At 40.4% G+C, this 25,558-nt stretch overlaps 1 protein-coding gene across 1 annotated transcript in view; it reads left to right on the top strand.

Annotated features, from left to right (window-relative positions):
• Window positions 1–25,558, top strand: part of C4H5orf22 (chromosome 4 C5orf22 homolog) — a 59,459-nt gene that overhangs the window by 5,019 nt on the left and 28,882 nt on the right. Inside the window, exons 2-5 of the mRNA XM_075270945.1 lie at window positions 3,115–3,260; window positions 14,210–14,359; window positions 17,381–17,816; window positions 21,930–21,992. Of these exons, the coding sequence (XP_075127046.1) occupies window positions 3,115–3,260; window positions 14,210–14,359; window positions 17,381–17,816; window positions 21,930–21,992 (795 nt within the window). The remainder of the gene's footprint in view (window positions 1–3,114; window positions 3,261–14,209; window positions 14,360–17,380; window positions 17,817–21,929; window positions 21,993–25,558) is intronic.

The raw sequence follows: 25,558 nt of genomic DNA, 5'->3' as shown, positions 1-25,558 counted from the left end.
CCTCCAAAATCCAAATAGCGCTCTTTCCATTCTGAGCCCCGCCATGTACCCATACAGCAGATTATGATCCTATATGGGGTATTGCCGTGTTCAGGGGAAATTGTGTAACAAACTGTGGGGGGCTCTTAATTCTCTAAGTACTTGCAAAAATTAAAAATATGGCGCTAAATGGACGATTTATTGGAAAAAAAGTAATTTTTCATTTTCACATCTCAATGGTAAAAAAAATCTGTGAAACACCTGTAGGGTCCAAGTGCTCACTAAACCCCTTGATAAATTCCTTGAGGGGTCTAGTTTTCAAAATGGGGTCGTTTTTTTTGGGGGGGGGGTTCCACTGTTCTAGCACTTCAGGGGCTCTCCAAATGCAACATGGTGCCTGAAACAGATTTCAGCTAAATTTGCCCTCCAAAATCCCAATAGAGATCCTTCAGCTCTGGACCTCACAGCGTGCCCATACATCACTTTACATCCACATGTGGGGCATTTCTGTAGTTGGGGCAAAGTGCTTGACAATTTGTGGGGTGCATTTTCTTTTTTAACCCCTTGTGGAAATGCATAATTTGGGGTTAAAGCTACATTTTATAGCAAAAAATGTCACTTTTCCTTTTGTTGGGCCAATTCTGTTACACTCCTGTAGGGTCAAAGGGCTCACTAAACCCCTTGGTAAATTCCTTGAGGGGTATAGTTTCCAAAATGGGGTGACATTTTGGGGGTTTCCACTGTTTTGACACATTGGGGGCTCTGCAAAAGGGACATGGTGCCTGAAAAGTATTCTAGTAAAATCTGGCCTACAAAATCCAATTAGCGCTCTATCCGTTCTGAGAGCGACCGTGTGCCCGTACATTAGGGTACCAGCACATATGGGGTATTGTCGTGTTCAGGAGAAATTGTGTAACAAAATGTGGGGTGCAGTTTCTCCTTTAACCCTTTGTGAAGATGAAAAATTTGGGGCTACAGTGACATTTTATTATAAAAAAAGTAATTTTTCATTTTCACATCTCAATGGTAAAAAAATCTGTGAAACACCTGTAGGGTCCAAGTGCTCACTATACCCCTTGATAAATTCCTTGAGGGGTCTAGTTTCCAAAATGGGGTGACATTTTGGGGTTTTCCACTGTTTTGGCACCTTGGGGGCTTTGCAATCGGGGCATGGCGCCTGAAAAATATTCTAGCAAAATCTGGCCTACAAAATCCAATTAGTGCTCCATCTGTTCTGAGAGCGACCGTGTGCCCGTACATTAGGGTACCAGCACATATGGGGTATTGTCGTGTTCGGGAGAAATTGTGTAACAAAATGTGGGGTGCAGTTTCTCCTTTAAACCTTAGTAAATGTGTAAATTCTAGGGCTAAATGAATATATTAGTGACAGAAATTGAAAAATGTAAATTTGACTTCCATTTTGTTTTAATTGTTGTGAAATGCTGAAAGGGTTAAGAAACTTTCTAACTGCTGTTTTAGATTCTTTCAGGAGTGCAGTTTTTAGAATGGGGTGACTTTTGGGGGGTTTTATTAGAGAGGCCTTTCAAGTTCCCTTCAGAACTGAACTGGTCCCTTGAAAAATGTGTTTTGGAAATTTTCTTGAAAATTTGGAAAATTACTGCTTGACTTGTAAGCCTTATAATATCTGAAAAAAATGAAAGGGTGCTTAAAATTTGATTGCTACATAAATCAGAGACATGGTTAATTATATTTATGAAAAAATTCGGGTAGTATGACTTTCTATTTGAAAGGCTTGCAATTTCAAAGTTTGAAAACTGCATTTTTTTCAAAATTTTCACCAAATTTCCTATTTTTTCATAATTAAAGACAAAACATATCGACGAAAATTTACTACTGACATGAAGTACAATGTGTTACGAAAAAACTATCTCAGAATCACTTGTGTAAGTTAAAGCGTCTCAAAGTTATCGCCATTTAAAGTGACACATGTCAGATTTGAAAAAAGAGGCCTGGTCCTTAAGTCACTTTTGGGCTGTGTCTCTAAGGGGTTAAAGGCCTATTCAGAGAGCTGCGTTTTCAACATGAAAGAAATTCAGTAGCAGGAGGCTGAGCGTGGCCCTCAGATTTCTGCACTGCTACTGATATATACCAATTGAATAGGGCTGACCTTCTAAAATCAGTGCATGAAAAAATCTGACTTGTATAAAAATAGATTCCCATTCAAAACTGTAGAATGGGGCTTGTGTGTGGTTTTTATGCAGATTCCACTCTGCTCCCTTTTACAAGGTAAATAATATCAAACAGTTGCCAATTTATTCATATGTTTATTGAAGAAATAATAGCAGCACTGCACGATACAGAGAGTTCTAAGAAAAGATGTTGTAGAATTGTTTTTATGGGGATACACCTATTACATTCTCCAACATATTGAATATAGCACAGGAAGAACGTGGCCCCAATTGTGACATCTTCCCTTAGCTCTCAGATCTTGAACCAGACCAGCGTAGCTCTCCGCTACCACCTCCAGATGCTGCCAAGCTGTTTGTATGCCAAATTTTCATTTGGAAAAGATATGTCATTTTCAGTACAGCAATTGCTATGGAGAGACCAGTATACTCAGATAGGAGCTGCTTAAATTTTGTAGACTGGTGTATACCACTATAAAAGCTGGATGCTTCATAGGTGCATTAATAGTGTCATCTCCTGTGGAAAGAGGAAAGCCCAGTGTATAGAGCTTCAGTCTTACTTCGTTTTCAATATTGTATGAAATTTAGAGATGTGATCTAATAATTTTATATTAATTTTATCAAGCAAAAGTTTTATCTCAGATGCCAAAAATTGAGACGAGACTGTAGCAAATGTATGAAGATATTTATTAGGGCCTAAAGTGTGATCTGATATATGTATTATTATAGTGGTATTGTTTATATTTTACATTCATAATAACGTACTAACGTTGTAGAGTTCAAGATAATGGTCAGTAAAACTATAATAATACATAAAAATGAGATAAATAGTGTTTTGTCAGCCTGCATAGGCTTGTGTTGTTATCTCTTTTGCAGACATGGAGGATGTGTAATAAGCAGCGCCATGTGTTTCTACTACAAGTAATAGACTGTTGTGTGCAGTTAATTACAGTCTCTAGGAACAAATACTTTTCATTGTTTCCTCCAGGTACTGCCATTTATCTATCGAGCTATTGGATCGAAGCACTTGCCTGCCAGTAACATTAGCTTCATTCACTTTGATTCTCATCCAGATCTCTTGATACCAGTAAATATGCCTGCAGATACTGTGTTTGACAAGGAAGCCTTGTTCAGGTGAGACTAAACTGCTTTTACTTAGAATGAATTGTATTTGCATTGGGAATAACCATCTTTCTTAACAGAATGTACAGTACCTAAGAACACTGTGCTATGCATTTGTGGAGTAGGAATGGTATGGGTACAGGAGCTGTGCCCATGCCACCAATAGTGAATTTCATCTGCAATGTGCGACTGACATCTCATCCACTACAATGGCAAGTTCTAATGTTTAATAGGATGATAGGATTCTATCATTAAATTGCTATTTTTTTTAAGACTAACACGTAGGAATAGCCTTAAGAAAGGCTGTTCTTCTCCTACATTTAGATGTCTTCCCCACGCCGCCGTATGGTAGAAATCCCGGCTTTCTTCGATATGGAAATGAGTTCACTTGCAGCACTGGGGAATATATTGCAATGCAACAGATTTTAACAATGTTAATGTGAACCCAACCTAAGGTGGATGTCAGGAACGGGTTAATATGTAATATTCTTAATATTTAAAATGATATAAGAATTTCTACCAACTACAATTGTATTCAAAACTAGCTCAGACTCCACAACCCCACCAATAGGTTTAATTGTGGAGTGACGATGGTTATCATGTATGGCTGTGTATTACGGAAGTGAGTGAGACTTAAAATAAATAAATGAAAAACTTTTATCCATAAAATCAGGTTATATTGTGCAAAAGTAATAATTGTATTTCTGCAATTATAAAAATAAAAACCTATAGAATAAAGTTACATGTGGTTTAACCCACATAAACAGCATTAAAAATTCCAAAAGTATTACATTTTTTCCCCGTTTATTTACATGCAGATATAGAGCAAATTAAATAAACCTGTTTTATCCCTGATGCTTTACAAATGTCACTTTATTTCTTTTTTTTTTACCACTGTCAGTTCTCTCTCTGTTTATTTTCAGATCTTCATTGCTTTTAATGTGTTGTGGGGATTTTTTTTCACAAAGAAAAAGAAAACCATGTTAAATTTGCTTGAAGATTCTTGTTTGGTTCTGTTTGTGTAATTTCTGCATTGTTATTGATATGTTGGCATTTTCTGCTGTAACATTTTATTTACATCTTTATTAATTTCATCTTTATTTATATATTCATGTTTGTATTGTCAATTAAATTTTATTACTGTAAAACTTTAGAGATCTCCCTGTAAGGTAGCCACCACCTTCCAAAACTCTTGCATTTTCTGCATTTATTTACTTGGGTATCTTCTTGTTCTTTTTTCCTACATGGATCTGACCCTTTACATGGGAGGAGGTAATGGGATTCCGGCGCCACTTCCATTTACTTCTCAGACTGAGAGGTTACTTTAAATCTCTCTCCTATGATGATCCAGCACTGGTTAGGGTACTGGTGAAATGCGTGGGAGCATTTTTTATGTTAACTCTACATAGCATGAGAGATAGCTTCTTTGAACCAGTCTCTATAGGGGTCAGTTGAGGAGTCTGTGCGAGTCTTGCATGTATGATTAATCCTACTCATGACATACAATGCCTGGCTATACACCGCTCTACAGTCATGGCCAAAAATTTTGAGAATGACACAAATATTATATTTTCACATGATCTGCTGCCCTCTGGTTTTTATGTGTGTTTGTCAGATGTTTTTATCACATACAGAAATATAATCCTATTAATATTATAAAGGTGAAAGTTTGTGAGTTTGGATGTTTGTGGGTTTGTGTGTTTGGATGTTTAGATGTTTGTTCCTCTATCACGCAAAACCCGCTCCTCCGATTTGGCTGAAATCTTCCACAAACATAGTCACTACACTCGATTGTGCAATAGGCTACTTTTCGTCACAATAGCGCACATACGTTTTTCCCAGGACCCCCACAAAACCCAAACTCACATCACTATTTCTGCAATCTCACACACTTTCGACCATACGATTTGGCTGAAATTTTCCACAAACATAGTCACTACACTCGATTGCGCAATAGGCTACTTTTCGTCACAATAGCACACATACGTTTTTCCCAGGACCTCCACAAAACCCAAACTCACATCACTATTTCTGCAATCTCACACACTTTGGACCATAGCAAGCCACAAAATTCATATTACCCTCTACAGCAGAGGTCAGCATGCCAAGAGTGGCACTCCTGCCATATTTCACTGGCACACCAGCAGCCCAGGACCTGCAAGAGTTAAATGAAGTCCGAGCCTCTTCAGTGGGCTGCTAGAGCTCAAGCATAAGGACACTCCCCTTTGAGAGGGGTGCAGGAAACCCAGGGGGTGGAGCTTAATCGCTCAGGTCTGTGCCTGCTATAGTGGTCTGCATCCTGCTAACATTCCGCGAGGAGAAGAGGAAGCTGCTAGCAAAGTGACACTGAAAAACACACAGGTACATAGGATTACTGTTCTCATTAATGTCCGGCATTTGGGGTTATTAGTTTAGTCTTAGTAACTCCATGTGCCTCACATTAATAGGAATAACCCCCATCATGTCCCTCATATTAACCCCTGTGTGCCTCACATTAATAGGAATAACCCCCATCATGTCCCTCATATTAACCCCTGTGTGCCTCACATTAATAGGAATAACCCCCATCATGTCCCTCAAATTAACCCCTGTGTGCCTCACATTAATAGGAATAAACCCTATCATGTCCCTCATATTAACCCCTGCGTGCCTCACATTATTAGGAATAAACCCCATCATGTCCCTCATATTAACCCCTGTGTGCCTCACATTATTAGGAATAAACCCCATCATGTCCCTCATATTAATCCGTGTGCCTCACATTATTAGGAATAAACCCCATCATGTCCCTCATATTAACCCCTGTGTGCCTCATATTAATAGGAATAAACCCCATCATGTCCCTCATATTAACCCCTGTGGGCCCCATATAAGGGTTACTAATAAACCTCAATAATGAAGATACTTAACTATTACCTCCAAGTCTCTCACATATCAGTAACTCTTACACAAGGGTTAATGTGAGGGACATGATGGGGTTAATTGCTATTACTAAGAGGAGTTACTAAACTGTCATGCACAGGGCCAGACTTTATGTGGCTGCTCGAGAGTATCCTGTGCCCAAAACTGACATGTACTGGCGGAAAATAACAAATCATACAATGTCGTATATCGAAGTATATTAACCTGAAATACCTCTGTCCCAAAGACACTATGTACAGTTTATACCAACACCGTATAGCAGCTGAAATACAAATTACATTCAACACAAAAGTCTCATGTGCTCTCAGAATTACAGCAAAAACAAGATACACAGTTACATTTCATATCCCATACCTTATACACAGTACGAAAACCTTACCCGCACCTGTATATACCCACTTCTACAATCACCGCAGACGAAGTCGCGGGTACCAGCTAGTTGCAATCATATTATGAGTAACAAAAGCTTATATTGACAGTTAGAATGAGTTAATGCAGCAAGTCAATATTTGCAGTGTTGACCCTTCTTCTTCAGGACCTCTGCAATTCTCCCTGGCATGCTCTCAATCAACTTCAGGACCAAATCCTGACTGATAGCAGTCCATTCTTGCACAATCAATGCTTGCATTTTGTCAGAATTAGGTTTTTGTTTGTCCACCCGTCTCTTGATGATTGACCACAAGTTCTCAATGGGATTAAGATCTGGGGAGTTTCCAGGCCATGGACCCAAAATCTCTATGTTTTGTTCCTTGAGCCATTTAGTTATCACCTTTGCTTTATGGCAAGATGCTCCATCATGCTGGAAAAGGCATTGTTGATCGTCAAACTGCTCTTGGACGGTTGGGAGAAGTTGATCTTGGAGGACATTCTGGTACCATTCTTTATTCATGGCTGTGTTTTTAGGCAAGACTGTGAGAGAGCCGATTCCCTTGGCTGAGAAGCAACCCCACACATGATTGGTTTCAGGATGCTTTACAGTTGGCATGAGACAAGACTGGTGGTAGCGCTCACCTCATCTTTCCTGAATAAGCTGTTTTCCAGATGTCCCAAACAATCGAAAAGGGAATTCATCAGAGAAAATGACTTTACCCCAGTCCTCGGCAGTCCACTCCCTGTACCTTTTGCAGAATATCAGTCTGTCCCTGATGTTTTTTTCTGGAGAGAAGTGGCTTCTTTGCTGCCCTCCTTGAGACCAGGCCTTGCTCCAAGAGTCTCTGCCTCACAGTGCGTGCAGATGCACTCACACCTGCCTGCTGCCATTCCTGAGCAAGCTCTGCACTGCTGGTAGCCCGATCCCACAGCTGAAACACTTTTAACAGACGGTCCTGGCGCTTGCTGGTCTTTCTTGGGCGCCCTGGAGCCTTTTTGCCAACAATGGAACCTCTCTCCTTGAAGTTCTTGATGATGCGATAGATTGTTGACTGAGGTGCAATCTTTCTAGCTGCGAAACTCTTCCCTGTTAGGCCATTTTTGTGCAGTGCAATGATGACTGCACGTGTTTCTTTAGAGATAACCATGATTAACAGAAGAGAAACAATGATGCCAAGCACCAGCCTCCTTTTAAAGTGTCCAGTGGTGTCATTCTTACTTAATCATGACAGATTGATCTAAAGCCCTGTCCTCATCAACACCCACACCTGTGTTAATGGAGCAATCACTGAAACGATGTTAGCTGGTCCTTCTAAGGCAGGGCTGCAATGATGTTGAAATGTGTTTTGGGGGATAAAGTTCATTTTCTAGGCAAATATTGAATTTGCAAGTAATTGCTGTTAAGCTGATCACTCTTTATAACATTCTGGAGTATATGCAAATTGCCATTAGAAAAACTGAAGCAGTAGACTTTGTAAAAATTAATATTTGTATCATTCTCAAAACTTTTGGCCATGACTGTAGATATGGAGAGTGCTGGTATAAGAGAATCTTTGTAGTAAGGCACACTACAACTCCAGCTTCTATTTTGGTCACATATACCATATTTTTCGGACTATAAGACACGCTGGACTATAAGACACGCTGGACTATAAGACACGCTGGACTATAAGACGCACCTAGGTTTTAGAAGAGGAAAAAAAATTTGAAGCAAAAAATGATAAAATATTTAATGTATGGGCGTTGTAGTTTTTATGTTTTTTTTTTTAGTTAGGGGGCGTTCACACTACCGTCATTGTCCGACAGGTAGTATCCGCTGCTAGTGTCCGTTCAAAATCTCGCACGTACATTAGCAGCGGACACTAGCTGTGTCCGTGACACTTTTCATTAATTTAAATGGCGATCGGGTGCGTTCTTTTGCACTCTGTGCCTGTCCTGAAGTGTCCGTTTGTAAAGATGTCCGACTTTTCAAGCGGACAGAAAAAACCTACATGTCGGGTAGTGGCAACTTCGCCACTGGTGTCCTGTGCTCTTCACAGATGAAAGCAGGTTCACACTGAGCACATGTGACAGACCGGTTTGGCAGTGGGTCAGTAATGGTGTGGGGTGGCATTTCTTTGGATGGCCACACAGCTCTCAATGTGCTCGACAGAGGTAGCCTGACTGCCAATAGGTACCAAGATGAGATCCTCAGACCCCTTGTGAGACCATATGCTGGTGCAGTTGGCCCTGGGTTCCTCCTAATGCAGGACAATGCCAGATCTCATGTGGCTGGAGTGTGTCAGCAGTTCATGCAAGATGAAGGCATTGAAGCTATGGACTGGCCCAACTGTTCCCCAGACCTGAATCCGATTCAGCACATCTGGGGCATCATGTTTTGCTCCATCCACCAACATCACATTGCACCACAGACTGTCCAGGAGTTGGCAGATGCTTTAGTCTAGGTCTGGGAGGAGATCCCTCAGGAGACCATCTGCAACCTCATCAGGAGCATGTCCAGGCGTTGTAGGGAGGTCATACAGGCACGTGGAGTCCACACACATTACTGAGTCTTATTTTGACATGTATTAAGGACATTACATCAAAGTTGGATCGGCCTGAATTGTGTTTTTAATTTTGGGGGGACTCTAAATCCAGTCCTCCATTGGTTAATACATTTGATTTACATTGATGATTTTTTTGAGTGATTTTGTTGTCATCACATTCAACTTTGTACAGAACAAAGTATTCAATGAGAGTATTTTATTCATTCAGATCTAGGATTTGTCATTTCAGTGTTCCCTTTATTTTTTTGAGCAGTGAAAAAAAGGTTGGTTAGGGGAGGATAACTATTTTAAATTCCAAATGTAATCCTGCCCTTAAAATTCCTCTGCAGAATGCAATGTATTACTCTTGTTTTTTGTCACATGTTCGTAAGGTGCATATTGCAGAATTGTTAAATGAATGGGGGAAAAAAATCCCATGGAGTAGCCAGCACCTTATGCCGTGAAAGCCATAGTTAGACATTTCCCTTGCTCTTGCTACCTCATGGAAAATGCAATATTTCACAGGGATTAACAAATTACCAGCTTTACTTTTTGGTCCTTTTGTGACATCAATTTGCTGTATTAGGGCATCTGGACAGAGATTGTCTCATTGTTTATACATTGTTTCATATTATGGCTAGTACTTTGTGGTTTTATGTCTACACAAGAGAAAATGTGAACAAAAGTAAAAACCATTAAACCAAGTCCAGAGAAAAGTTCTGAAGTCAAAAATACCCCATGGTGGAAGCAATTTTCTTTTACGTTCCAGTCTCTAGACCTGTTGCGAAACACTTTGTATGAAACAGTGTGAAGACCCTGAGAGATAACATTTAATAGTAAAACAAATGAAAAATGATTTCAGGGGAACTAAGTACTACTGTGGTGTGTTAAATGGTGACAGCATGTGTAAAATATCTGTCTGTCACACCGTAAAATCAAGGTTCATACACTTTGTCAAGCACTATCACCACTTTGAAAAGCTGCATGTTTCCTTCCTTTTATTTTTGACCCCGATTTTTTATTACCAATGTGTGCCATTTCAGTCCTATCTAAATAGACTGAGCAAGAAGTTGCAGAAACTGACAACTCTATTGTCTACATCTAGTGAATATAATAAATAATAATAGCTAAATAATTGTTCTTGACTTTTGCTTGAAGAACAAATACGCTATACTACATGCAAGGTTCATTAAACTCTGATTAAATCCATCCCCAGCTATTGTATAGCAAATCTAGAGAGTAACTCGCAAAGGGGTGTTCTGCGTCACCTGCACCAAGGAGACTTGTATCTGGCTTTATAGGAGGTTCATAGGACCAGGCAGCTTGATATTCAACTTATTGCACTTCTTTTGCAGCCTATTCTCCTCTGTTCACTTTGCATTTGCTTAATTTTATTAGCTAAGCTGGTACCTACTCTCGGTAAGCACCACATCAGTATTCTTATTGCAAAAAACACACATATTAATGCCAACAAAATTTTTCCCAGAAAGTATAGAATTCCTGTCAGCCATTGGCATATTCCTTTCAACCAAATTGCAGGGTTTAGGAATGAAAAAGTATCTCTCCACTACTTATCTTGTGTATCTAAGCTGGAATGTTCTTTTAGATACTTATCTCTCATTTCGTTCACTACCTGTATTTCTGCCTTAATATGAGGCTCAATAAAATGACAACAAGTGGTTTCCATTATCTTACACATACCCCTTTGGGTGGCTGTTAGATAATCAAGAATGATGGCGTATTAATTAATAAAAACATAAACATATGATAGTCGAGATAGTCGGTGACTTCTATTAGCCTATCCCAGGTTTGCATAAGCATAGGATATATAAAAAAGGTACTAACACCTCTATTAATCTCCCCCATGAATTGCACATTAGTTCTACCATTTGGTCTTGGACGATTATCTGTAGCCCTCACATATAGGGTATGCTTAGGAATTGGGTCATATGGCACATCATCATGTGGGAGTATAAATGTTGCAGGGGTGAACCTTGCTAGTGTGCAGGAGCCATAGGTTTTTGGGGGCATTCACACAGAGTTAATGAAACAAACAATAATGAAACAAAAAATAAGTGCACTAAAACTCAACTTTTTCACTCTGGTCGGTGAAACGGACCGTCAGGCTGAGCCTTTAGCTAGATGAATTTTTGTTGAGTTGTGTATGTGTGGAGTAGGGTGTTCCTAACAAGGGGATGTTATTCGTGACCCCTAGGAATTTTGGATGCTTAGACCAGCATATACCGGGTGTATGTTTGTGGTCTTCCCAATAGCTAGCAATTGTTAGAGTGAGGGAAGGCTTTAGGTTATAGACCTCCAATTGATAATAGTGGAGTGTATCGCACCCTCTTTACTCAATCAGCTTTGCTAGTCTTGCTAGTTGACAAAAGACAAGTAGATTATCCTGGGCACAACAGTGTCTTACATATGGGCATAAATTGCATTTTGGGCTCAGTTCTGAAGGAGTGAAGCAGGGTTCAGAATGGAAAGGTGCTATTTTGATTTGTAATACAGATTTTGTTTGTTTTTGAGTTCCATGTCACATTTTCAGAGCCCCTAAAATAACAGTTCAACAGAAATCCCTCAAAAGTGACACCATTTTAGAAACTACACCCTTCAAGGAATTTATTAAGGGGTATTATCATTTTGAGCGTAAGAGTCCTTCCCAAGAATTAATATACAAAGTGAAAATTGACATTTTTAAAGCAATATGCCATTTCAGTGCCCAATATATTACTTCCACTCAGTGTCATCTGAGACACGTACTCCTAAAACTATTAAGTGGGCTATCTCGGGTACAAAAAAAGTTATATATGTGGGTATAAACTGCTGCTTGGGCACACAGCAGACTCAGAAGGGAGGGAACACTGTGCTTCTTAGCTTTTGGGGTGTAAATTTACAGGGATTTTCTGAACAACATGTTGTTTTTTCAAAGCACTGTAGGTGCCAGTAAATTGGAAATTGTAGGGGCAATTTTAGGGTCTCTGCAAATGTGAAATGATGTCCAAAAACCAGCAACCTAAATCTGCACTCTAAAAGCACATAGTGCTCCTTCACATCTTCACCCTGCTTTGTGCCCATACGGAAGTTTATGCCCACATGTATGACACTTGTGTACCCAGCATAAAGTACTTAATGCCATAGGTGGATATAAACTGCTGTTTTTGCACAGAATGTAAGGAGCGCTGTTTTGATTTTTGGAATACAGTTTTGTTTTTGGACATCATGCCACTTTTGCAGAGCCCCTGAATTGACAGTAAAGTGGAGAATCCGCAGTGAATCCGATTTTGGAAAGTACACCACTGAAGGGATTTATCAAGTTGCGTAGCAAATATTTTTAACTCTTCATCATTGCATTAATTTAATTTCCAGAAGTGAATGCACAGCAAGTAATGAAAAGTGAAAATTGCAATTTTTCCAGAGATACGCCATTTGGGTGCCCAATATGTTGCGACCAGCTTTTGTCAGCAGAGACACGCACTCCAAAAACTGTTAAGGGCTCGTTCACATCTGCGCCCCGGTCTCCGTTCTGCAGGTTTCCGTTTCCTGCACAAAACAAAGGCAGGAGACGGAAACCTGCAGGACTCTCTCACCCATTCATTTGAATGGGTGAGAAAGCTGTCCGGCCATGAGCGGCGGTGAGTGTTTTATGCTCTCCGCCGTGAAACCGGGTTTTTTAATCCGGACATGCAGTACTCTGTGTCCGGATTTTAAAAAAACGGTTTTGTGGCGGAGAGCATAAAACGCTCACCGCCGTTCACGGCCAGACCCGGTCTGTGGTTTCCGTCTTCTTGCGTGCAGAAGACGGAAACCACAGAATGGAGTGCCGAATGCAGGTGTGAACCTAGCGTTAGCAGATGTCCCAGGCACAACTGCTTTTGGAGCCTTCATATCTGGGTGCAACATATTATGCTGGAAAAATTGTCATTTTCACCTTTCCGCATCGCGTATTCATTTCTGGAAGATAAATTAAGCAACACTTGGGGTTAAAAATGCTCTCTGTACCACCGGATAAATTCCATCAGGGGTGTAGTTTCCAAAATGTGGTCACATATCAGGGGATTCTACTTTACTGGCATTTCAGGGCTCTGCAAAAGTTTGACGTCCAAAAACCAAACTGTCTAAATTTGTACTCCAAAAACCAAAATAGTACTCCTTCTATTTTTGCCCAAACGTTAGTTTATACCCACATATGACATTAAGTACGTTATCCTGGGTACACCAGTATCATAACAGTATATAATTGGTGGTACTGATTTTTCACTAAACGAAAGTAGGAATACCCTTTAGAAAGACTAAGCTAGCCCTACCTCTGTGTATGTGCTGATTGCTGCTGTTTTTGAAATAAATAGTTTTTTCCATATATGTTAATGAAGCTCAGAGAGTACAGGCACCGTTCCTCCTGTGCTCCAAGCACAGCATCATCATACCCCTGAATACCGTCTCCTGTGCCGTTGCATCACAATCACTTGGCCACTATCTTCGCTGTGTAAGCAGCTGAGGCCGTCTTCAGTGGGATCCAAATCCCACACGTGCGCTGTTGGCTTAGCCATCTCGGGTTTGGGCCGAGTATACAGCACATGCACCGCCAGCCATCTTTATTTTATTTGTACATGAATGTATTGCGCAGGCGTGGTACACTCATGAGTTCTAAGGAGTACTGGACTACTGAGTTAAGTACAGGTTTAAAGAATTTTTGGTGAGGTTTGCTACAGCTTTAAGTATTGGCAATACAAATTTGTACAGATTTCTATGATAACAGCTTCATTCTAGAGTTGCTGTTCTAGCCTGCTTCCTATGAAAAAGTAAGTTAGATAGGTTAATAAAGTATATTACAAAAATGTTCACCAAACAACCCCCATTGGGACATCGCTGTCCGACCACTGTGTCTCCTGCTTCAAGATAACTTTTCCTAAACTATACTGAAAAGTAAATTGGCACAATTAGCCATATGCTATAAAACATTCAACAAAAGTACTGTCAGTTCAACATACAGCATAATAGAAAATAAAGCGATGGAATGCCAATTTGTCTTTTTATGTCTTAAATACATATGGAAGGACTATAAGCATACATTACCACATATGCAAATTATCATGCAGTAGTTTCATTTTCCCAACTCATATAACTTTTATTTTTCTGCAGTGAGTTAAGTATTGAGAACTGGATCATGCCTGTAGTATATGCTGGACATTTCTCACATGTAGTATGGCTCCATCCTTCATGGGCCCAGCAGATCAAAGAAGGCAATCATTTCTTCCTGGTTGGCAAGGACAAGTCTACAACTACAATAAGGTATTTTCCATAAAGTCCTTTTTAAGTGTACTCCGCACGATATGCAGTCAGACCAGATAACCATAATGCATGAACTTGTTCATAGACTGCTCAAATGAATAGTGGTACATTTTAATTCCATCTACATACACTGTGAGAGAGTGAAATGTGTGGATATAGTGATTTTATTTATAAGGCGTAAAGTGGCTATTCAGGACTGCAAAATGTCTGGCCTGTCCTTAACATGTCACCATGAAATCACGCTGTAATCTGCAGGCATCATGTTATAGAGTAGGAGGAGCTGAGAAGATTGATACATTGTTTTGTTTGCTTGGAAGGAGTAATTGGGTCCATTGGTCGGTCCTAACAGTGATTATGCATACAGATATAGCTGTTACTAACTGTAAGGACCGCCCACTAGACTCAATTATTCCTTCCAAAGAGAAAGAACAGATAATTAAATGAACAGAAAGATTATACTGAATCCTATCAATCTGCTCATCTCCCCTGCTCTATGACATGGAGCCAGCATACTAGACAGCATTTTTATGGTGACAGGTAACTTAAAAACAGACTATAGGGCTCGTTCACATCTGCGTTCTCCTCTCCGTACTGCAGGTTTCCGTTTCCTGCAGAAAACAGAGGCAGGAGATGGAAACCTGCAGGAGTCTGAGAAAGCTGTCCGGCCGTGAGCGGCGGTGAGCGTTTTATGCTCTCCGCCGCGAAACCGGGTTTTATAATCCGGACACAGAGTCGGGCATGCAGTACTCTGTGTCCAGATTAAAAAAAACGGTTTTGCGGCGGAGAGCATAAACGCTCACCGCTGCTCACGGCTGTACCCGGTCTGTGGTTTCCGTCTTCTGGCATGCAAAAGACGGAAACCACAGAACGGAGACCCTGAACGCAGGTGTGAACCTAGCGCATTAATATAAGATCAGTGGTGGTCTCCTAATCCCTACACCCCACCCCCTGTGACACCAATCAGTTAATTGAAGGGTGCCACTGCATTAAAAGAAGTACCCTTCATTGTTTATTAGAAACTACTATATGCTTGTTGTAGTGACTCTGCCTGTTAATACTGCTCACTGCCATCTGAGCTTCAATACTTGGCACAATCAATACTAGAAAAAAACAAAGCTGTTCGCAGTAACCAATAAAGTTGATGCCATGCTGATCAGCTGGATCTCTACCCATCTGGTACTGATGTCCTATCCAAAGCATGTGACATAAATTGTGCAGCCCTTGACAACTCCTTTTAAAGCATATAGTCATCTCTAAACAAACATTACCCGAAAAACTGTATTAGGTCTCGCTCACATGGGGCAAGAGGGGGCGGATTTTGGCACTGAATCCTCCTCAAAATCCACACCCTCACAATAGAGGTCTATGCAGACCACTACCATTCTTTTTTCCACTAGCGGTTTGTTCCCGCTCACAGAAAAAAGAAGCAAGCTGCCCTTTCTTCAGGTGGATTCCGCGGCTGATTCAGCCAAGGCATCCACCTCGTGGCAGAACCCACCAGACTAGGCCCATTCATTCCGGAGCGGGAAGCCACAACAATCACGGCAGGCGCATTTTGGTCAAATTTGACTTCCCACATCAAAATCAGGACCAAAATACGCCGCCCCATGTAAACGAGCCCTTATAGTACATCAGGTAATCTGTTATGACTTGTCTGCTGTTTCTAGAACAATGGATAGTGTAATACAAAATAATCAATACAATATATTTACAAAATAGTTTAATGTTTTTTGTTTGTTTTTTTTATTTAGATTTTAGGAAAACTCCAGAAAAATACTATGTTATCTTACACTGGGCAGAACACAGGGTGTCCTTAAATTTTCACAAATATCATATTTGTAACAACCTAGCTTGACTTACAGCTTGTTTAATAGTACAGCGTTAGGGTAAGTCCACACAGCAGAAAACGAAGACAAATTTCTCTTCATTTTCTACCGTAGAATTGCTGCCATGGAATGCCGATGCAGTGCAGGGACTCCAGAGCCGCAGAATCCGCAACAAGATCAAGCAGGACGCTGATTTTTTTTTTTTTTTTTTTTTTTTTTTTTTCCTGTGTCCTGCTGCGATCTCCGACTCCCATTATCAGCAGTGGGAGGCAGATTCAAGACGGAATCTGCCATGGGTTTGGGGGCAAAATCCATTCCCAAATCCATGGCAAATTCCTACATGTGAACCTAACCTTAAATTCCCATTTTGGCGGCTGATGGAAACAGTTGACAAACTTGCCAACCATAGTATCACAGAGAGGTGGGAACTCCTAGCATCATAGATGATGTTTGGAGTCTTGGTCCCTGCTCAGTGTTTGGCTCTGACATACGGTAAGTATTTCACAGACTGAACATGGCAGTCTGAAACCAGCCTTATGAAAACTGGAACATCAGTACTAAAGGAAAAGAAACATACATGAGGTTAAAGGGAATTTGGCAGCAAGGAAAGGGCTATGCATCTAGTCCCAGTACCTTGTATTGGAGACTCTACTGAGTATATTCATTACTTGATATTATTCATGAGAATTGTTAGCTGTGTTATGCAAATAACTGCAAACTGCAGAACTAGATACAAAGCCTATCCACATTGTGTGCCACAATCCAAAGCACTTCCAAATCATTTGCATATCATGAAAAATGTGACTTTTGTACAAATGAGCTAACAATTCTCAAAACTAAAGTAAAACATAGTCCACAGACCCCACTACAAGGTATAAGCCTTTTCCATGCTGACAGACTCCCTTTATACTGTGTTCTGTTTTTATATTTGTACCCTGAAAATCCAAATTACTCTGAATTTTGCATTTGTCTTAATATGGAATAAGAAAATAATAGCAAAACTGGTATAACATGGATCCTGCTGAGTTCACCGAAACTTTGTGGGTGACATTTTCCAAATCTTATACTTCTCCTAGACAAGTTTATTGGAGTGAATTGAATCTTTACTGTTGCACATTGACCTGTATTTGTGAGATGTAAAGAGCAGAATTCCAAATTGTACTTTGCAAAAATGTTTTCAATCTTGTTAATTCAGGGTCACAAGCACAGATGATTACTTTCTAAGTGATGGTCTTTATGTTCCCGAGGAACAGCTTGAAAACCCCAAACCTCTTCATTTGGATGTCATATTGTTGAACCCTGTAAAGGAACCAGGCTGTGAAGATGCAGACAAAGGTGAATCTGCTGCTAAAAAGCTGAAGCTTGCAGAAAATGATGAAGTAGCAGGTGGTCCTGCCTCTGCATTTCAATGCGTGTCTTCACAGGGAGTTGCTTTGGCTGCGTATGAAGGAGCAGAAGACAATATGAGAAAGGGCTCTTCCTCTTGTGACAGCATGGAAACAAACAGTGATCTGAATTCTAACCTTGCTAGAAGCATTATAGAAGTTTTGGAAAAAGGGGATGCTTACGTCTTGGATATAGATTTAGATTTCTTTTCAGTAAAGAATCCATTCAAAGAAATGTATACACAGGTATGTATGAGCCCATTATTCCAGTGCTTGTAAACTTTCCCAAAGACTTATACCAAGTGAGAATATATAGATCTATGTGTGCTTATACAAGAAAGCATCTGTCAGTATGTTTGCAGTTGCAATATGTAATTTAAAGATGTTTGGATAAAATGTATGATTGATAAATTTCAGTAAATGATGTCAGAAGATATATACAAAAATGTACATTTTGAAGTTGAGTGATGTGATACTAGTAAATCAATGGATAGAGATCCAGCAGAGGAATTCAATAATAACTTGAGAAAATTGTAACAATAGCACATGACATGACAACACAATGACAGTGTATGGTATAGGCACTTTTTTGGCCCTATAATACCATGCATGACATTGACTCAAGTGTACAATATCGCTTTGTGTAGCGGCCAAACTGTATCTAATCTGTACCTACCTGTACCTGCCCTGGCACACGCCACAGACACGATTTCTTCAGCGCTGCTCTAGGTGTGCCGAACGTCTATGGAGAAAATCACGCTCACCTGCAGATTTCCTCCACTTCAAGTTTATGCTTAAAACATATAGCTCTGCCCTTTACCTTGCCAAACAAGACTATTTCACCGCCCTCATCTCTTCTCTCTCCAGCAACCCTAAAAGGCTTTTTGAAACCTTTCACTCCTTACTCACACCCAAGGTGCAGACGCCATTCACAGACCTTAGTGCTGATGACCTGGCCATGTATTTCCATGATAAAATTGATAAGATCCGTCAGGAAATTACTGCCCAAGCCCCAGGTGGCATTGACTCCCACACCTACGATAGTACTGATCCCCTCACCAGCCGCACTTTAGACTGTCCATTCTCATCTTTTGAACCTGTCACAGAAGAGGAAGTTTCCCAGCTACTTTCTTCATCTCGCCCCACAACCTGCAGTAGTGACCCCTTCCCCTCACACCTCCAATCTCTGTCCCCTGCTGTCACTACTTACCTTACTAAAATATTTAACCTCTCTCTCTCTTCTGGAATCTTCCCATCCTCCTTCAAGCATGCTGTTATAATCCCGCTACTGAAAAAACCCTCCCTGGACCCATCCTGTGCTGCTAACTATCGACCCGTCTCTAACCTCCCCTTCATCTCTAAACTTTTGGAACGCCTGGTTTATTCTCGGTTAATCCGTTATCTCTCTGCTAACTCTCTGCTTGACCCCTTACAATCTGGTTTCCGCGCTCTGCACTCTACTGAAACAGCTCTCACAAAAGTCTCTAATGATCTACTAAAGGCTAAATCCAATGGTGACTTCTCTCTTCTTATTCTTCTGGACCTCTCTGCAGCTTTTGACACTGTTGACCATCAACTTCTCCTCACTATGCTCCGCTCAGTTGGCCTCAATGACACTGCGCTCTCCTGGTTCTCCTCTTATCTCTCAGGCCGCACTTTCAGTGTATCATTTGCGGGCTCTGTTTCCTCTCCTCTTTCCCTTGCTGTTGGGGTTCCTCAGGGCTCGGTCCTCGGCCCCCTGCTCTTTTCTCTCTACACAGCCCCCATTGGACAAACCATCGCCAGATTTGGCTTCAGGTACCATCTTTATGCTGATGACACCCAATTATACACATCTTCCCGTGACATCACCCCTGCACTCATACAGAACACCAGTGACTGTCTCTCTGCTGTCTCTAATATCATGTCCTCGCTCTATCTGAAACTAAATCTCTCTAAGACTGAACTACTACTGTTTCCACCATCTAACAGATCTGTCCCTGATATATCCATTGCAGTCTCAGGCCTTACTATAACTCCTAGGCAGCATGCCCGCTGCCTTGGGGTCATATTTGACGCAGACCTTTCCTTCACCCCTCATATTGAATCACTCGCACGTTCATGTCACCTCCACCTCAAAAACATCTCCAGAATACGCCCTTTCCTTACCAGAGATACACTAAAGACACTTATTGTCTCTCTGATTCATTCTCGCCTTGACTACTGTAATTCCTTACTAATCGGTCTTCCCCTCACTAAACTCTCTCCTCTACAATCTATTCTGAATGCAGCGGCCAGGCTCATCTATCAGGCTAGACGCTACAGCGATGCCTCCGGTCTGTGCCAGTCGCTACATTGGCTGCCTATTCATTATAGAATAAAATATAAAGTTATTACTCTCATCCACAAGGCTCTCCATAATGCCGCACCTCCCTACATTTCTTCCCTCATCTCTGTCTACCGCCCAACCCGTGCTCTCCGCTCACTCAATGACCTAACACTTACATCCTCTATTATCAGAACCTCCCATGCTCGTATACAAGACTTCTCCCGAGCTGCACCACTTCTCTGGAATGCTCTACCCCGGACAATCAGATTAACTCCCAACTTCTACAGTTTCAAACGCAAACTAAAGACGCATCTTTTCAGACAAGCCTATCACAATTCCTAATGCACAAAATTGTCTGAACACTGTATAAGCAATGCCTCCCCTGCTACCTCTTGTGTCATTCTCTCTACCTCATAGATTGTAAGCTCTCTTGAGCAGGGCCCTCAGTCCCATTGTGTGAAATGACGTTCTTTGTTATGTATGTCTGTATCTGAACCCTATAAATTGTACAGCGCTGCGGAATATGTTGGCGCTATATAAATAAAATGTATTATTATTATTACCTACATTAGGATGTGACCAGGAGCCGCACTACATCTTTTCATATTTGTGTGGAGTATTTTGTAGTCACAGATGAGTACAACATTTGTAGTAATGCAAATAATGTGTAGCTATAAATAATCCTTAGAGATTGCTATTTAAGCCTGAAACCATTACTGTAACTGTTGCTTATGCATGAATAGCTATGTGATGAATGTAGTGGTAGCCATATGCGGCTGAAATCCCACCCACACGCGCCTGTCAATAACTGCATCATTATACAGCACAATCATGCAAACATTGGTTACTACATAGGGCTGACGTTCCGGCTGCCTACGGCCATCTATGTGTGACCATGCAACCTAAGTGATTAAGTCAGGCTGTTGCATAGTTCAATATAGTGTATCTGACTCTCTACTAAAATGATTTATAAAAATGCAATGGACTGAAGGGCTTTTAATGTGGCCAATGACAGATGAAAGATTAACAGATTCTGTAATTGATCAAAGTCAGTTAATACCAGCGTGTAGCAGTCATTCCTCAGACATTCATGGTCCTGGGGCAGGGGCTGCTGCACACTGGTGTTAAGTGTCTTTAATCGATTCCAGCATCTGTCATTGTGTTGTCTGCCATTGGTGTGGAAGCGGTAATAGTCACTGAGAATATTGTCGTGTGGCTGCAATAGTATCCCAAGGCCTGCTCTCACATCAGAGCCAGAATCTTAGCTTGGGTCTACAGTTTAACTTTGGCTTTGGGCCTGATCATGGACCAGACTCTGAGACACTGGATAGATGGACCCTGGAGGCCACGATTAAAATCATGAAGAAACTCATGTGGCCACACGGTGGCTCAGTGGTTAGCACTGCAGCCTTGCAGCGCTGGAGTCCTGGTGTTCAAATCCCGCCAAGGGCATAAAACCATCTGCAAGGAGTTTGTATGTTCTCCCCGTGTTTGCATGGATTTCCATCCCATATTCCAAAGACATACTGATAGGGAAAAATGTACATTGTGAGCTCTATGTGGGGCTCACAATCTACATTTAAAAAAAAAAAAAAAAAAAATCATGAAGAAACTCAGTGGACCCAATTAAAAGTCAGTGTGAGACAACATGATCCATTGGTGTTAGTAAATCACAACACTAGTATGACGTCAGCTTTGTCTTCCTCAAAGCCTTTAAGACAATGATTGCTGCATTAAACCTTCAGATCTTAGATCTGCATTAGATCTTAGACCTTCAGATCTTCAAGTGTTAATGATTCTAAACCACCGAATTGTATTTCAATTTCTAGAATATTAACTAGAACTGTCGTGGACAATTCCTAATAACAGTCTGAACAATCTTATTAGCCATGCAATAGACTGTTACGGTTATCTAACGTTCCCTGGATTTTAGCATCTGTACCTTTGTGCCTCACCAGCTCTCTCTCTTTTCTCATTCAGTTGCATTTTCTGTTTTCTGGTGCCATGATGTGTTGCTGGCTCTTTGTTTTACCTGCTGCTTTTGTTTTCAGGAGGAATATAAAATTTTGCAGGAATTATACAGCTTCAAAAAACCAGGCCCTGGTTCCTTAAAGGTAAGTTGAAATCTCTTAAGCTGCTCAAGCACACTGGGTGGTAAAGTTGCAAAAGCTACTAACTGTACAAAACCCAAATGTTTTATTCATTACAGGACCTATTAACTGTAGTTGGCAACTATAGCATCCAGCTTACCTGAACAATCTTCTCCGCGCCTGTTGTCAAATTGAGTAGAAGAAATTCGATGCAGTTGACTGAGCAATTTAACTCCAAAAAATGTTGCCTTTACTAATATAAAGTGGGAAATTTCCTCATTTTCCAAATGTTCTACCTTGATTTCTTAAAGGGGCTCTATCATTGGGAAAAGTAATTTTTAACTAATCACATCCTTTCATAGGCTTTAGAAAGTCTATTCCACACCTACCTTTAATATGTAAATTGCCTCAGTGGTTTTTCAATAAGTCCGTTTTTATTCATATGCTAATTAGACTGGTGCACGATGCATCATGCTATTGTTTCCTATGGCTGTATACAGCACAGGCTGCTGCTTCCTGTTTGCACACACAAATAGGAGATAATAGCAGAGACTAGTGCTGCTGGGAACTTCCTGTGCTGGCTATAAGCTCATTAGCATATGAATAAAAAACTGACTTATTCAGAAACCACTGAGGCAATCTACATACTAAAGGTAGGTGTGGAATAGCCTTTCTAAAGGCTATGCAAGGATGTTTTTAGTTAAAAATGACTTTCCCAATGATAGAGCCCCTTTAATATACCTTTTATAGAGGTTATCGCTTTGTTTCTCTGATACAGAGCTTAAAATCTCCTGGTTAGATATAGTGTGGAAATTATTTAGGCCCGCATTTTCTACTTGCAGGCGTAAGATGCATTAGATTTATGAAGAGGTACATTAGTTTTAATAAAAATGATTGATGCATCTCTGACTGTCCAAGTGCCAGAAACTGAAATCTGTGCCAGATCTTATTCTCCCACAAAACCTGCCCTACTTTTTCTCAATGCTTTTAAACAATAACAAGAATAAAAAGTAACAAAGTTAAAAGTTGCAAATGTTTGCACAGACAAAATCCATATGCTAAAATATGCAGCTTTTTGCACCACTAAATGGGCATAAAACCCATGATAAATTTTGCTCAATAGGTTTTATGGCATGTCTCCAAATATAAAACGACTTGTACAGGTTAATATAAAAAAAACTTTGTAATATATCTTTATTAAAGAAATATTTTCCTCTCCACTGACCTACTTTTTACCTAGAAGTGTATGGGGGTGGGGGGAGGCTGTTGGAAAAGACACACACACATAGCTACAGCTGTTGCATTCTGCTACTCTTTGAGTGAATGAGTTCTTCTGAAACTCTTAACTCAAGGTTAGGCGTTACCACTGCACAGAATGAGGCACGACCTAGAAACAAGGTGCAGATGCACTTAAGGCATATCTCCAGTTATAAACAGCTTTGCATAAATAAATAGTGAAGTTGAATATATAAAGAAAAGCTTTATAATATATCTTATTAAGGAAAGATGTTTATTTTTCCACTTGTCAGGCTTACTTGTGAATAAACAGTCTGACTGAAGATGAGAAGGAGAGTAGCCTAATAAATTGAAAAGGAAACACATTTCTATAATAAGATATGCTACACATTTTCATATTTTCACCTGTACTATTCATTTATGAAAACATCTTTATAACTGGAGATATGTTTTAAATGAACACCATTGCCTTTCATTGCATTGATCATGTAAAATTAAAAAGCATATTTTAAACTAAGAGCACGTAGGAATAGCCTTTATGAAGGCTATTCATCTCTTACCTTTATCTTGACGGTCCGCGCCACTGTTTCTGAATTTTTATTCATTCTTCATTGTTCTCAGAAAGCACAAGGGGGCATTCCCCATATGTTCAGATAGCACACAGTGTTGTAATCCTATCCAACGCCGCCTTGCTTCTTCTCTGTCAGCTATTCTCCTCCTCTTCTTACAGGAGACCACTGCAAAATGGCCAACAGAACAGCTAACTGAGCATGTCTGTTGGTCCGAGACCATCCCAAATGGCCGACGGACATGTTCAGTCGGCTGTTCTGTCGGCCATTATGCGGTGGTCTCCTGTAAGAAGAGGAGTGAAGAGGAGGAGAATAGCCAACGGAGCAGAAGAAAGGCGGTGCTGGAATAGATGACAACATTGTACTCAGAGCACAGGGGGAACACTCCCCTGTGCTTTGAGAACAATGAAGAATTAATAAAAAATTCAAAAACAGCAGTGCGGACCATCAAGATAAGGTAAGTGATGAATAGGCTTTATAAAGGCTATTTTTACGTGCTCTTAGTTTAAAATGTGTTTTTTAATGATAGAATCCCTTTAAAGGCTCTACACATAGAATCTTGTGTAACATGCATTTAAGAGTGCATTTAGTCATCTGACCTTACAATGTACACGAGGCCTTCATGGCCACAAAATATTGCTAGAAGGATACTCAAATTTTCATGAAAAGTTGAAATATGTGCTGGATGTTGCTGGTCAATCTGTTCTTTGAGTGCATAAACCTTCATACATAGTATCGTATCCATTTTTCTGCTGATAATTTTCCCATCATGGCAGCTCATTTTTCATTTGCCTCTAAGGCTGTGGACGTGCACAATAACTAGTAGTCCGGACCTCCCTCCCCTATCCATTATAACTATTACTGGTTTATTTATATGTATTTCTGTAGCTGAGAAAAGCCCAAGTGAGCGTAATCTAGTTGATCCAGGAACACCGGGCTTGAAATAGAGGACAAATGCATGCAGGTATGATTCAGCTTAAAAAAGATCTCAAAAACAAGAAAAGAGCAATCTATAGGCATATTCCGGAAAATAGTTTACTATTTGTGAATAATATGCCATCACACAAGTAGCTGGTCGTAGATACAAGTACATAAGTAGACTTTTCTTACATTGTAAGCTGTGTGATGTGCAGACTGTTCAATCCAGTGCACAGAGAAAGCAATATTCAGATGTGTGTGGAGGCTGTGAGGAGAACAAGCCCCCTCCTCTGTATTCATTGTATGAACATCCACCAGACCCCCTTCTTCCATTTGCCATGAAGATTTGTTTTTCTGTGTATCAATGGATGGGGCTCTATCATTGGGAAAAGTCATTTTTAACCTACGCACATACTTGCATAGCCTTTAAGAAAGGCTATTCCACACATACCTTTTATATGTAAATCGCCTCAGTAGTTTTTGATTGATCCTGTTTTTATTCATATGTTAGTTAGTCTCCAGCGTGCACTCTGGAAGTGTCTGTGAGCACCGTCTGCTATTCTCTGCTAAGCTTGTCAGGATAACGCATTTGTCAAATCGTGCTTGTATCCAACATACAGCCTTTTCAGTCTGAAATCTCAGGAAAACTCCTCCTTTAATGGCAAAACCCCTTTAAATACGTTGAGCTTTTTTACAGGAACCTTTCAAACAAATATTGGTCAGTTGATGTTGATTCACCTTTACTGCAGTTGTTAATGTTGTGCTTCATTCACACAATTTAGCAGAGACTCAGCCATTTATTCAGCGCATTCACATGGCACCCATTTTCAATGTGTGAATTGGGTTTGTGAAAATGGTCCCAATAGT

Source organism: Leptodactylus fuscus, chromosome 4, assembly GCF_031893055.1.
Source record: "Leptodactylus fuscus isolate aLepFus1 chromosome 4, aLepFus1.hap2, whole genome shotgun sequence".
Classification (NCBI taxonomy): Eukaryota; Metazoa; Chordata; class Amphibia; order Anura; family Leptodactylidae; genus Leptodactylus; species Leptodactylus fuscus.
The sequence above is the reverse complement of the archived record's forward strand: the minus strand, read 5'-3'. Positions and strand labels throughout refer to the sequence as shown.